Raw genomic sequence first — 15,215 nt, 5'->3', positions numbered from 1 at the left:
GCTTTGACATAACTATTTAATGGCTCCCCTCCTTTCTCCTGTGAAAAGTAAGGAACTAACAAAGTAAGATTTTAAGCAAAGTGACATTAGACTTTGTGTGTCACTTCCTCAAACAATAAAGTTATACTAAGAGCAAAAAACCTTTTGCTCCAAGCCTCTGTGTCCAGAAATTATGTTCGTTTATTGTTTAATGTTTCTCTTAAAGAGAGAGACCTACCCCATTAGAGCTCTAAGTAAGGTAATAAAATTATGATTTGATGTCCATACTAAATTTGCTCCAAAGATGTGAGCCCCAAACAATGGTAAAGTTAGAATTTTATGGCATTGAGGATCCACCATTTTTGCTTCAGAGAAAGTTACAAAGAGCTTCCCCACCACAGCCTGTCCCCCCAAAGCAGTTAATGAGTTGTACACATGAAACGTGGCTATGGGTTTTGAGCAAACTCTCTATTTCTACCTTTTCATCCAGGTGAACTTTGCTCAGGGGTCCAGGGCAGTGCTGGCATTTGAAGTAATCACACCTCTGACAGAGGACTGAAAGCAGTACGTGTATTATTGGCACGATTTTTGGCATTGTTTTGGGTAGGTAATAAGGGGCTCATTTGAAAAAAACCTTGGGGTCATAAAACTTGTTTCATTATATATAAAAAGAATCAAAATAAGATCTAAGGCCAAGAAGGGAGTTGGGGAGTCATTAATTTCCGCAAGGTTAAGAACAGTAATCACTGTATAAACAGATTATAGAAAATTTGGGAAATAAAGAAAAAAAAACTCCATCCAGTGTTTTGATATGTTCGAGGATAAATAAAAAAGAATCTACTTTCTATTAACAGCTACATAAAAAGGCCACCATAAACAAAGAACCTCCTCAGATTCAAGGCAATCCAACCCCTGGTTAGTTATATCTTACGGAAAAAACTGCTATGAAATTACTTTGTTTAGGGACTCTGCACACTCTTAAAGTCTAGAGATTTAACAGTCTCATTTGGTTTAAAAGTGGCATTCCACACATTTATCTCAGAAAACCCACTTGGTTGTGCCGTGCAGCTTGTGGGATCTTAGTTCCCCGACCAGGGATCAAACCCGTGCCCCCTGCAGTGGAAAGCATGGAGTCCTAACCACTGGACCACCAGGCAATTCCCTGATTTTTCATTTTTAATACTTTTTCATAATAAAGCTATATTTAGTCCCACACCTGTGCATCCTAATGAGTTAACTGGTTAATTCAAAGGATTTTTTGTTTGTTTGTTTGTTTGTTTTTAGTCTGAGCATTCTAATAAATTGCTTACCATTTTCTAGAGAGTTCCCTGTTTTGATGAAATACTTCCTTTTGTCCTCAGGCCAATTTTGTCTTTCCTCTAAATGCTTTGTTATATTCACGTAGGCTTCATCAAGACTCAGGGCCATAAAATTGGGATCATAATCAGCAAGTATGTCCTTAACCTTCGAAAGGAACAAAATGGTTTAATTTTGCTGCCAAAGCAAAACATGCCACATACAGCTGATAAGAAACATTAATATTCTTACTTTGCAACTATAGTAAGAATTCTATAATCAATAGCTCATGGATTTAGAGAATAAATAATTTACTGCTAGGGTAAGTTTGTCCAAATTCTCTTTTGTATTAAAATAGATCACAAAGGCAGAAGACCATGAAATAGCTTCATTTGATACAATCTCTATTTAGCCACCTATATCTATATATAATAAGTGATTCAAATAAACAACAACATCATTCTGATAGGCCCAGAAAAAATGGTTAAGCAACATAATTTTATGTGGCAAGTCAAAAGCAGAAGTGGAAACAATAGGATACTGCTCTCCCTTACCTTTTATGATCATTTTTGTTCTTTCTTTTTTTTAGTTAAGAAGTGGATTTATTTATTTAGTTAGTTAGTTATTTTTAAATTTTATTTATTTATTTATTTATTTTTGGGCTGCGTTGGGTCTTCCTGGCTGCGCGCAGGCTTTCTCCAGTTGTGGCGAGCGGGGGTTACTCTTCGTTGTGGTGTGCAGGCTTCTCATTGCAGTGGCTTCTCTTGTTGTGGAGCACAGGCTCTAGGCTTGCAGGCTTCAGTACTTGTGGTGCACGGCTCAGTAGTTGTGGCTCGTGGGCTCTAGAGCACAGACTCAGTAGTTGTGGCTCATGGGCTTAGTTGCTCCGCAGCATGTGGGATCTTCCCAGACCAGGGATTGAACCCGTGTCCCCTGCACTGGCAGGCAGATTCTTAACCACTGCGCCACCAGGGAAGTCCCGAAGTGGACTTGTTTAGAGAGAGACACGCTCCACAGACAGAGCGTGGGTCATCTCAGAAGGTGAGAAAGGCCCGTTTTTGTTCATTTTAAAAAGGAATAATCTTACATGAAGGTATTATGTTGCTTTAGAAAGTAGTTCTACTCCAATTAATTATAATATGCCCATCAAACTCCACTCAGTACACACATTAATGCATGTATCCATTCAGAAAACAAAAATCAGGATTTAGAATGGAAAAGATGACAAAATCTGTAGTGTAAGTCTGTGTCTATATTAAATGATGGGGAGAAGTCTGGAGTTGCATCTTGGGATAAAAGAAATATGTAAAGAGATCAGAATCTCTGCACGATTCCAGAAATGCCTTTTATATAAGATAGTTTTATTATATGAAAGTATGAATTTTTTTTAACCACTGAAGTATTAGCTGAAATTAGAGGAACTGGTTGCCAAAATAATATGTATATTAGAAAAACATACTTGCTGAATTATATTATGTTTCACCTAGTGTTTAAAAGCTGTCTGCCGTATCATGAGAAAACTTTTTTTCGATGTTTTATAAAAAGAAAGCATTTTAGCTTAATATAATTATGAACAGCTGAGTCAAAGGTAATTTTAGAAAATGGTGACATAAAACTTGGCCAAGCTTTACTTAGAGAGTACCTTAATTAGTTTTGTTCTTGTAGAAGAAACCAATTCTACAATGTGCTCAAATGGAATCTTTCCAGTGAAAATGAAACTCTGGAAGGTCTGTAGTTGGCAGCCAACTAAGATTATTCTGAATGAGAAGTACTCTCTGGAGACAAGGAATACTCACGAACTTCCTTTACATAGGATATTGCTTTAAGAACAAAAATAGACAGACTCCAGTAAAAATCAAGCACTTAGGCTTGGAGAGCAGTTAAAGCTATTCCATTCTTTTTGGATAAAACAAAAATGGCTTCTTCTTAAACGTTTAAACCAAGCCATAAATATTAATGCATTTATAATCAGTGAATTTGCACTGTAGTTTATTTACAGATAAGAGTCCATTTGTCATCTGCAAATAACTAGTTAGACCCTGATTGAATATGAAGAAAGGTTTCTCCATCTTATGTAAATAACTAAAGAGAACTAAAAACAATTTAATTCTCATTGTCATACTGTCAGAAGTTTTACTGAGTTAAAGTAGAACGTAAAAAAATTCTTACGAAGTCTTTGAAGGATTTTCAAACTTACTAAAAGCTTATAATATTTATGGTTGGCATTTTATCTCTACTTAAGAATACAGTAAAACAGATAAGCAGTAACCTGTGTGAACGTGCTTTCCCTTCCCCACCACCTCTGCAGATGTAGGCACAAAAGCACTTGCTTCCACAGGCTGTTTTTGAAAGAATTTTTTAAAACTTTAAAAAAACTGGGGGTGGAGTATCATTTTGATTTGGGGGAGGTTTCACTTCTAGGGGAAATGAGGTGGAATACAAATAAGAAGAGTGAATCTAAAGACAATTTACGAGACTAAATGGCAATAAGTGGGAGGCCAGAGTTTTTAAATGTTTCAATTCAGACAGTAGTCTTTAACACACTGCATTTAGTAGTCTTTAATACACTGCACAGTAGTCTAAAAATGTTTGATGTCATGTACTAAAATTTCAATTTATGACTGAAGTTTTAGCAGTGGCATGATAGTCCAGTTGTTACCACAATTAGAGAAAAGGGCAGTTTTTCATACATGGCAGTTTAGGCAATTTTAGTGAATAATCAAATCTTTATTTTTCAGAGGACCTTTTCAAAGCAATAGATTATTCCCCTTTTTCTTTGATTACAGCCTTCTGGATATTAAATGCTCATAAGCACCTTCCCTAGATTATGGGGCAAGGAGAGCAGCTAATCAAAATAAGTTAATTCTGTTACTGTTTAAAAACATTGATAAAAATTTATTCAGAAAAGAGCTTGGAATTAATGACTTGGAATTAATTCTGTAGATTATAAATATAAGGTGATTCTAGAAGAAAATGTACATTGCACATTAACAGAAAAATAGCTAAAGTTAATTTAGGTTATAATTAAGGCAATTCAGAGTTTTCTGGGGAGATAAGAGTTTTCTATGCAGACAGAAAAACACATGGAAAAGCAAAGAACTGGGAAATAGAAGAGTGTATTCTGGACACATATGCAGCTCAGTATTTGACATATAAGCTGAGGAAATGGTAGAAGGGAGACTTAAAGGGATAAGTTAAGGCTAAATTCTGATGTGCTACAGTATTTGGACTTGACTCTGTAGATGATAGGAAATCAGCAGAAGGCTATAAGTAGGGGTGAGACATCAGACTTACCTCTCTACTCACAGCTCGGTATTTGTCAAAGTTTGGGGGCACTATAATAAGTTGTGGGCAGAGTCTTTTTGCAATGAATCCTGGCATGGCTGCACGAACACCAAATCTCCTTGCGTGGTAATTTGAAGTAGACTGAAAGAAAATGGACCACATGCGGAAAAATATTCAAACCTAAATGGACATATTGATCGATGCTTTCAAAAGAAACATTACTGATGTGCATTTTCAATTCAAGGACATTTCTTTTATAGGCCACTGTCTCAAATCAAGCTTTGACTTTATCCTGTTATGGTATAACACCATGACCCTCTCCCACTGCTGTACCATATTTATAATGTGACATGAGGTAATAAGCAAGACTGTGCTAATAAAAAGGTTCTTACATTTCCAGTAACTAAACTTCATTGGTTTTAATGCATACCTGTAATATAGTATATATAAAAGTTTAGATGATAGTGGGTGATGTTACATTAAAGTAATAATATAGTAGTAGTCAAGTAATAGTTATAAAGCAATATAGTATAAATAGTATAGAAGTTACAAAAAGTAATAGTATACAAAGTAATGGTATAGTACAATAGTATGGATTTGGAATTTGCTCTATTTGGGATTTTGGAAATTTTTGATCTAGAAAAAAAACAAAACAAAGTTCTAATATATGGTCAGTTAAATTAAGTCTCAAACATGAAGTGATTAAAGCATAAAAGAACTTTAAAAATTAAGCTTTATTTCTTAATGCTTGAATATCTTTTTTGGTGAAAACATTTTGACTAGGAGATGGTACTAAACAATTATGAGAGTGTTGCAGCAAAAATAGAAATGAGACTTTTGTTTTCTGATAAACAAGGAAAATAAGGAAACAATGAATAGGCTGGGAAAACAACATAAACAGGCCTGAAAGAGTTAAGCAATCTTGGTTATTCTTTAGCTGTTACTACTAACAAACACTCGCAGCTAGACTTGTCCTTCACAAAGCTGATTACTCTCTGACTCCATACAAATTACTCTTTGCACCTGGCATTTCTTCTCCCCCTATACTCCCTTTGTAGCACTCTTCATTTCAGAAAGAAGGTCACGGGCTGATAATCACTGTCACCAGTCCCAGTGGCTGAGCCTCCTGATGCCAGCTTTGGCCATGAATTTGCAGAAGAAAAGAAATGCAAGACCTTCATTACTTTGAGCCTTATCACCTACCCTAGACCACGAGCCCCAGGCTATACAAACTTCCCCTATTACCCAGGGAAGGGGCACAGCTCTTGAGGTGCTACCCTGCTGTGTTACCCCTTTGCCTGGGAAAAGGAATAAAGCTACTCTTTTCTACTTCCTCCAAACTCTGTCTCCGTATTTTTCATTCAGCATTGGTGGACAGGGAGCCAAGATTCTGGCATTGAGAGTAAAAAGGAGAACATTACTTATTAAATCCTGTTGATGAAGATACCTGACAACAATCTAGGTTAATGTGGCAGGCCATAGTACCATCTAGAAAAAATTAATCACAAATGGAATCTTTGGAATCTCAAGTGAAAATTCAAAGAAAGCAAACGAAATCTACTAAATGAAAGCATTATTTCAGAATGATAATATAAATTTGCCATTAATGGTTTTCAAATGGTGTTTAAGAAATCTTGATTGTATTCAAAACTATGCTAATCCTTGGTCAATATTCTGGACTAGAAAGTGCAGACAGCACTTGAAGGACAAACCAATGCTTTAAATATAAATAAATCTAACGGAATTGATATAAAAGCTAGATCTACAGTAGACAGAAACACAATTTTAGATATGACTTCCTTTAACTTTTAGGTTTGTGGGGGATTATAAATCACAGCCACAACCTTTTACAGTTCCTCCTGTCAAAAGGTGGGTTCTGGTTCCTCATACCAAGAGACTTGGTTGTGACTTGCTTTGACCAAAAGAATGTGAGGGAGTGACATTATGAGAGTCCTGAAACCTAGGCATTAAAAAGTCTGCAGCTTCTGGAGAGATTGGTTCAAGATGGCGGAGTAAAAGGATGTGTGCTCACTCCCTCTTGCAAGAGCACCGGAATCACAACTAACTGCTGAACAACCACCAACAGGAAGACACTGGAACTCACCAAAAAAGGTACCCCACATCCAAAGACAAAGGAGAAGCTGCAATGAGACAGTAGGAGGGGCACAATCACAATAAAATCAAATCCCATAACTGCTGGGTGGGTGACTCACAGACTAGAGAACACTTATACCACAGAAGTCCACCCACTGGAGTGAAGCTTCTGAGCCCCACATCAGGCTTCCCAACCGGGGGGTCCGGCAACAGGAGGAGGAATTCCTAGAGAACCAGACTTTGAAGGCTAACGGGATTTGACTGCAGGACTTCTACAGGACCAGGGGAAACAGAGACTCCACTCTTGGAGGGTACACACGAAGTACTGTGCGCATCAGGACGCAGGGGGAAGGAGCAGTGATCCCACAGGAGACTGAACCAGACCTACCTGCTAGTGTTGGAGGGTCTCCTGCAGAGGTGGGGGGTGGCTGTGGCTCACCAGGAGGACAAGGACACTGGCAGCAGAAGTTCTGGGAAGTACTCCTTGGCGTGAGCCCTCCCGGAGTCTGCCATTAGCCCCACCAAAGAGCCTCTAGGCTCCAGTCCTGGGTCGCCTCAGGCCAAACAACCAACAGGGAGGGAACTCAGACCCACCCATCAGCAGAAAAGCAGGTTAAAGTTTTACTGAGCTCTGCCCACCAGAGCAACACCCAGCTCTACCCACCACCAGTCCCTCCCATCAGGAAGCTTGCACAAGCCTCTTAGATAGCCTCATCCACCAGAGGGCAGACAGCAGAAACAAAGAGAACTACAATCCTGCAGCCTGTGGAAAGAAAACCACATTCACAGAAAGATAGACAAAATGAAAAGGCAGAGGACTATGTACCAGATGAAGGAACAAGATAAAACCCCAGAAAAACAACTAAATGAAGTGGAGATAGGCAACCTTCAGAAAACGAATTCAGAATAATGATAGTGAAGATGATCCAGGACCTCAGAAAAAGAATGGAGGGAAAGATCGAGAAGATGCAAGATATGTTTAACAAAGACCTAGAAGAATTAAAAAACACCTAGAAGAATTAAAGAACAAACAGAGATGAACAATACAATAACTGAAATGAAAAATACACTAGAAGGAATCAATAGCAGAATAACTGAGGCAGAAGAACAGATAAATGACCTGGAAGACAGAATGGTGGAATTCACTGCCATGGAACAGAATAAAGAAAAAAGAATGAAAAGAAATGAAGACAGCCTAAGAGACCTCTGGGACAACATTAAACACAAAAACATTCGTATTACAGGGGTCCCAGAAGGAGAAGAGAGAGAGAAAGAACCCAAGAAAATATGTGAAGAGATCATAGTTGAAAACTTCCCTAACATGGGAAATGAAATAGCCACCCAAATCCAGGAAACGCACAGAGTCCCAGGCAGGATAAACCCAAGGAGAAATATGTCAAGACACATAGTAATCAAATTGACAAAAATTAAAGACAAAGAAAAATTATTAAAAGCAACAAGAGATAATGCCAAATAACATACAAGGGAACTCCCATAAGGTTAACAGCTGATTTCTCAGCAGAAACTCTACAAACCAGAAGGGAGTGGCAAGATATATTTAAAGTGATGAAAGGGAAGAAACTACAACAAAGATTACTTTACCCGGCAAGGATCTCATTCAGATTCGACAGAGTAATTAAAAGCTTTACAGACAAGCAAAAGCTAAGAAATTCAGCACCAGCAAACCAGCTCTACAACAAATGCTAAAGGAAACTCTCTAAGTGGGAAACACAAGAGAAGAAAAGAACCTACAGAAACAAACACACAACAATTTAGAAAATGGTAATAGGAACATACTTATCAATAATTACCTTAAATGTGAATGGATTAAATGCTCCAACCAAAAACTCAGGTTCGCTGAATGGATACCAAAACAAGACACATGTATATGCTGTCTACAACAGACTCACTTCAGACCTAGGGACACATACAGACTGAAAGTAAGGGGATGAAAAAGATATTCCATGCAAATGGAAATCAAATGAAAACTAGAGTAGCAATACTCTTATCAGATAAAATAGGCTTTAAAATAAAGAACGTTATAAGAAACAAGGAAGGACACTACATAATGATCAAGGGATCAATCCAAGAAGAAGACATAACAATTATACATATATATGCACCCAACATAAGAGCACTTCAATACATAAGGCAAATGCTAACAGCTATAAAAGAGAAAATTGACAGTAACACAATAATAGTGGGGGACTTTAACACCTCACTTATACCAATGGACAGATCATGCAGACAGAAAATTAATAAGGAAACAAAAGCTTTAAATGACACAATAGACCAGATAGATTTAATTGATATTTATAGGACATTCCACCTGAACGTGGCAGAATACACTTTCTTCTCAGGTGCACGCAGAACATTCTCCAGGATAGATCACATCTTGGGTCACAAATCAAGCCTTGGTAAATTTAAGAAAACTGAAATCATACCAAGCATCTTTTCCAACCACAACACTATGAGATTAGAAATCAATTACAGGGAAGAAAACGTAAAAAACACAAACACATGGAAGTTAAACAATACGTTACTAAATAACCAAGAGATCACTGAAGAAATCAAAGAGGAAATCAAAAAATACCTAGAGACAAATGACAATGAAAACACAACAATCCAAAACCTAGTGGATGCAGCAAAAGCAGTTCTAAGAGGGAAGTTTATAGTAATACAATCCTACCTCAAGAAACAAGAAAAATCTCAAATAAACAACCTAAGCTTACACCTAAAGCAACTAGATAAAGAACAAACAAAACCCAAAGTTAGAAGAAGGAAAGAAATCTTAAAGATCAGAGCAGAAATAAATGAAATAGAAACAAACAAAACAATAGCAAAGATCAATAAAACTAAAAGCTGGTTCTTTGACAAGATAAACAAAATTGATAGACCATTAGCCAGACTCATCAAGAAAAAGAGGGAGAGGACTCAAATCAATAAAATTAGAAATGAAAGAGGAGAAGTTACAACAGACTCCGCAGAAATACAAAGCATCATAAGAGACTACTACAAGCAACTCTATGCCAATAAAATGGACAAGCTGGAAGAAATGGACAAATTCTTAGAAAGGTATAACCTTCCAAGACTGAATCAGGAAGAAATAGAAACTGTGAGCAGACCAATCACACGTAATGAAATTGAAACTGTGATGAAAAATCTTCCAACAAACAAAAGTCCAGGACCAGATGGCTTCACAGGTGAATTCTATCAAACACAGAGAAGAGCTAACATCCATCTTTCTCAAACTCTTTCAAAAAAGTGCAGAGGAAGGAACACTCCCAAACTCATTCTACAAGGCCACCATCACCCTGATACCAAAACCAGACAAAGATACTACAAAACAGGAAAATTATAGGCCAATATCACTGATGAATATAGATGCAAAAATCCTCAACAAAATACTAGGAAACAGAATCCAACAACACATTAAAAGGATCATACACTATGATCAAGTGGGATTTACCCCAGGGATGCAAGGATTCTTCAATATATGCAAATCAATCAATGCGATAACACCATATTAACAAATTGAAGAATAAAAACTATATGATCATCTCAACAGATGCAGAAAAAGCTTTTGACAAAATTCAACACCCATTTAGGATAAAAACTCTCCAGAAAGTGGGCATAGAGGGAACCTACCTCATCATAATAAAGGCCATATACGACAAACCACAGCAAACATCATTCTCAGTGGTGAAAAACTGAAACCATTTCCTCTAAGATCAGGAACAGGACAAGGATGTCCACTCTCGCCCCTCTTATTCAACATAGTTTTTGAAGTCTTAGCCAAGGCAATCAGAGAAGAAAAAGAAAGAAAGAAAGAAAACAAATTGTAAAAGAAGAAGTACAAAGGTCACTGTTTGCAGATGACATGATACTATACATAGAGAATCCTAAAGATGCCACCAGAAAACTACTAGAGCTAATCAATGAATTTGGTAAAGTTGCAGGATACAAAATTAATGCACAGAAATCTTTTGCATTCCTATACACTAACAATGAAAGATCAGAAAGAGAAATTAAGGAAACAATCCCATTCACCATTGCAACAAAAAGGATAAAATACCTAGGAATAAACCGACCTTAGGAGGTAAAAGACCTGTACTCAGAAAACTATAAGTCACTGATCAAAGAAATCAAAGATGACACAAACAGATGGAGAGATATAGCATGTCTGTGGATTGGAAGAATCAATATTGTGAAAATGACTATACTACCCAAAGCAACCTATAGATTCAATGCTATCCCTATCAAATTACCAATGGCATTTTTTACAGAACTAGAACAAAAATCTTAAAATTTGTATGGAGACACAAAAGATCCCGAATAGCCAAAGCAATCTTGAGGGAAAAAAACGGAGCTGGAGGAATCAGATTCCCTGACTTCAGACTGTACTACAAAGCTACAGTAATCAAGAAAATACGGTACTGGCACAAAAACAGAAATACAGATCAATGGAACAGGATAAAAAGCCCAGAGATAAATCCATGCACCTATGGTCAACTGATCTATGACAAAGGAGGCAAGGATATACAATGGAGAAAAGACAGCCTCTTCAGTAAGTGGTGCTGGGAAAACTGGACAGCTACATGTAGAAGAATGAAATTAGAACACCCCTAACATCATACACAAAAATAAACTCAAAATGGATTAAAGATGTAAATGTAAGACTGGACACTATAAAGGTCTTAGAGTAAAACATAGGAAGAACACTCTTTGATACAAATCACAGCAAGATCTTTTTTGACCCACCTCCTAGAGTAATGGAAATAAAAACAAAAACAAACAAATGGGACCTAATGAAACTTAAAAGCTTTTGCACAGCAAAGGAAACTATAAACAAGATGAAAAGACAACCCTCAGAATGGGAGAAAATATTTGCAAACAAATCAACGGAGAAAGGATTAATCTCCAAAATATATAACCAGCTCATGCAACTCAATATTAAAAAAACAAACAACCCAATCCAAAAATGGTCAGAAGACCTACAGAGACGATTCTCCACAGAAGACATACAGATGGCCAAGAGGCACATGAAAGGCTGCTCAACATCACTAATTATTAGAGAAATGCAAATCAAAACTACAATGAGGTAGCACCTCACACGGTCAGAATGGGCATTATCAGAAAATCTACAAAGAACAAATGCTGGAGAGGGTGTGGAAAAAAGGGAACCCTCTTGCACTGCTGGTGGGAATGTAAACTGATACAGCCACTATGGAGAACAGTATGGAGGTTACTTAAAAAACTAAAAAAACATAATAAAAACCCAGCAAAAACCATAATTCAGAAAGATACATACACCCCAATGTTCACTGCAGCACTATTTAAAATAGCCAGGTCATGGAAGCAACCTAAATGCCCATCAACAGACAAATGGATAAAGAAGATGTGGCACATATATACAATGGAATATTACTCAGCCATAAAAAGGAACGAAATTGGGTCATTTGTAGAGACGTGGATGGACTTAGAGACTGTCATACAGAGTGAAGTAAGTCAGAAAGAGGAAAACAAATATCGTATATTAACGCATATATGTGGAATCTAGAAAAATGGTACAGATGAACCGGTCTGCAAGGCAGAAATAGAGACAGAGATGTAGAGAACAAACGTATGGACACAAAGGGGGGAAAGTGGGGATGGGTGGTGGGATGAATTGGGAGATTGGGATTGACATATATACACTAATATGTATAAAATAGATAACTAATAAGAACCTGCTATATAAAAAAAAAAAAAAAAGTCTGCAGCTTCTGCCTTTGCTTTTGTGGGATCCAGCAACTATGTAAGATCTTGTGTTAGATGACAAAATGATGATGCACCACGTGGAGTGGAAAGTTCATAGCTGGAAGCACGTTAGTGAAGCCATTTTGGATCCTTCAGCCCCAGCTAAATAGGCCCAGCCAACCCCAAGTGGAGTAGAGATGAACCATCCCCATTGTCCTCTGCTCAAATTACAGAATCATGAGCATAAATGGGTGTCCACTAAGTACTGAAGGGGTTCATATACATAATTTCACATAAATATATGGTGATACACATTCTTAATAAAATTAAATATATTTTTTCAAATATTAGTTGATGATTTGTAGGAGAGGAGAGTATCCTTTCCTACAAACACTACTTTGGAACCAGGATTGTTAGTTGCCTGCATACTTGTGGGAGCAGAGATAATGAACAAACAGATTACAGTTTTATAATAAAATAACTCGGGAATCAGGTTAATAGTTACCTAAGGCACTGAAAGGAGTAGAACAGGAAAGAAGCTTCCTTATGTCTTTTGTATTTTTTTTTAATACCAAAACCCATATACTCCAGTTGCTGTTTCTAATTCCCAACACATTTTTAGCTACACACAGCTATCCTGGTCACCTTTACTTTCTGTGGTGAGGGTGGCAATAAGGAAAAGCAACATAGTCACAGAAATGCAAAGATTTCAAGTCATGGAAAAAACCACTTAATTACAGTACTTACATTAATGAAACATGTTACTCCAAAACTGGTGTTGGCAAACTTTTTCTGTAAAGGTTCAAATACTTTAGGCTTTGCAGATCATATGGCCTCTGTTGCAATTACTAAACTCTGCTCTTTTAATGAAACAATAATAAATGAATGGGTGTGACAGTATTCCAATAAAACTTTTAAAATTTTTATTGGAGTACAGTTGATTTACAATGTTGTGTTCAATAAAATTTTATTTTCAAAATAAGGCAGCAGGCTGGATTTGGCCTGTAGGCCATTGTTTGCAAACCTCTGCTTCAGAATAACATTTCCTTTTCTTGCTTTTTCAATTCTCTTTAACTAGAACAGTTACTTAAGAAAAATATAATTTGCAACAGAAAGATACAATGCCACTCTACCATTTACCAGGTTTGTAACTTTGGGGACATTATTAAACACCTCTCTGAGTTTGTTTTCTTATCTGTCAAATGGAAATAAAAATTTGTACATCAAGTGATGTTGAAAAGATTCAGTAATTGAACATATAGAAATACTCTGATAGAACTGGTAGAACTCAATAGTCTTTCCCCTTCGTGAACCAGTAAGGATTACTTGAATATGAATATGTCAAGAACTTCCTATTTGTCTTTGATCTTTATCTACTTACCAACATACTCACTGATCCTACAGCAATGGGTTTATCCTTCAGTTCTGGATTGTCTCTCATTTCTACAGCTGCATAGAAAGCATCCATGTCAATGTGTACTATGGTATTGTTCAGATCCCGGCTGTGTTCCAATTCCATTGCAAATCTGTCGACCTTAATTTTTAAAAAGTTAACATACTTTACACAACACAATATTGAAATACCACTAATCATAACATTAATCTTTTTTTTTTTTTTTTTTGGCCAAGTGACTTGTGGGATCTTAGTTCCCCAACCAGGGATCAAACCTGGCCCCATGGCAGTGAAAGAACCAAGTGCTAACCACTGGACTGCCAGGGAATTCCCAACACTAATCTTACTTTTAGTAGGTGTCAATTTGTCTCTGTCTGTCCATCCATCCATCTCGCCACACACTCACCCACCCATCCCCACACCTATCTATGTATATTTGATTATTGTTTATTAAGGCTTTTATTTTCATGAACATAGGCAGTCTGTTCTCAAACATCATTCCCTACTAACTCTTTCATTTTTCAATACCCACAAGTACATAACAGGTACTTAATAAATATTTACTAAATGAATAAAGCATTCCAACTGTTTATATATCAAATGATTCTACTGCTTTATAAATTTGGAAAACAACTTACTGTAACTAAAAGCTTCAGCTTAGGTAAAATAAACAACAGCTCCCACCTGACTCATAATATTAATGTCTTAAAATATTAACAAAGGAAATGTACAATAAAAGATTATACTTCTTTGGCATATGATGTTTATGCTGAATACTACTGTACAATTGATCGTCCTAAGGCGTACTGTAAACATTTCCTCTGCAGAATTGCTTTTATAAGGCTAAAATTTGATAACTGTTAGTCTATTTGAATCAAAATTGAAAATTTAATCTGTAATTTATCCTTTCATGAAATTTCAACATATATAAATATATCAAATATAACAGGGAAGAATCTTTAAGGAAATTTTGTTTCTTTACAGAAAAAGAGTTGGAGTGATAAGAAAGAAGAAAGAGAAATGAAAGAAATAACCAAAGTAGGGCAGTAAGAAAAGGGTTTATGTAGCAGACATACCCATTCTCAAGTGTTCCTTTTTTGTGGCCTCTACTATACAGGCTGAAAAAGCTAAATACACAGTTTTCTAGCTTCCCCTGCAGCTGGGGGTGGCTGTGTGACCATTTTGATCTAGTAACATATAAGGAAGTCAGTAAGAGCATTAAGTAAAATCATGAAGAGAAGAGAAAAGAAAGCTATTGAATGAAACAGAATACATAAAGAGCATGGAAGAGTGTCTTGGCACATGGTACAAGTTCAATAAATGCAATCTATTACTAAAAGGATCACTGCAGAACTGCATAACAAAGCAGTAAAAAATTAAGGGAAAAGCAGCCAGAAAGAAATAAGCAAATGGGGTGAGCTCTGGAATG

General features: G+C 36.7%; 1 protein-coding gene across 1 annotated transcript in view; it reads right to left on the bottom strand.

Moving 5' to 3' along the window:
* POLK (DNA polymerase kappa) overlaps positions 1-15,215 on the bottom strand; it is a 78,182-nt gene that overhangs the window by 18,640 nt on the left and 44,327 nt on the right. Inside the window, exons 4-6 of the mRNA XM_007175904.3 lie at positions 13,775-13,927; positions 4,570-4,701; positions 1,290-1,443 (exon numbers count right to left, since the gene is read on the bottom strand). Coding sequence (XP_007175966.1) covers positions 1,290-1,443; positions 4,570-4,701; positions 13,775-13,927 — 439 coding nt within the window. The remainder of the gene's footprint in view (positions 1-1,289; positions 1,444-4,569; positions 4,702-13,774; positions 13,928-15,215) is intronic.

This window comes from Balaenoptera acutorostrata, chromosome 2 (genome assembly GCF_949987535.1).
Source record: "Balaenoptera acutorostrata chromosome 2, mBalAcu1.1, whole genome shotgun sequence".
In the NCBI taxonomy this organism is placed as follows: domain Eukaryota; kingdom Metazoa; phylum Chordata; class Mammalia; order Artiodactyla; family Balaenopteridae; genus Balaenoptera; species Balaenoptera acutorostrata.
This window is presented reverse-complemented; position numbering and strand designations above follow the sequence as displayed.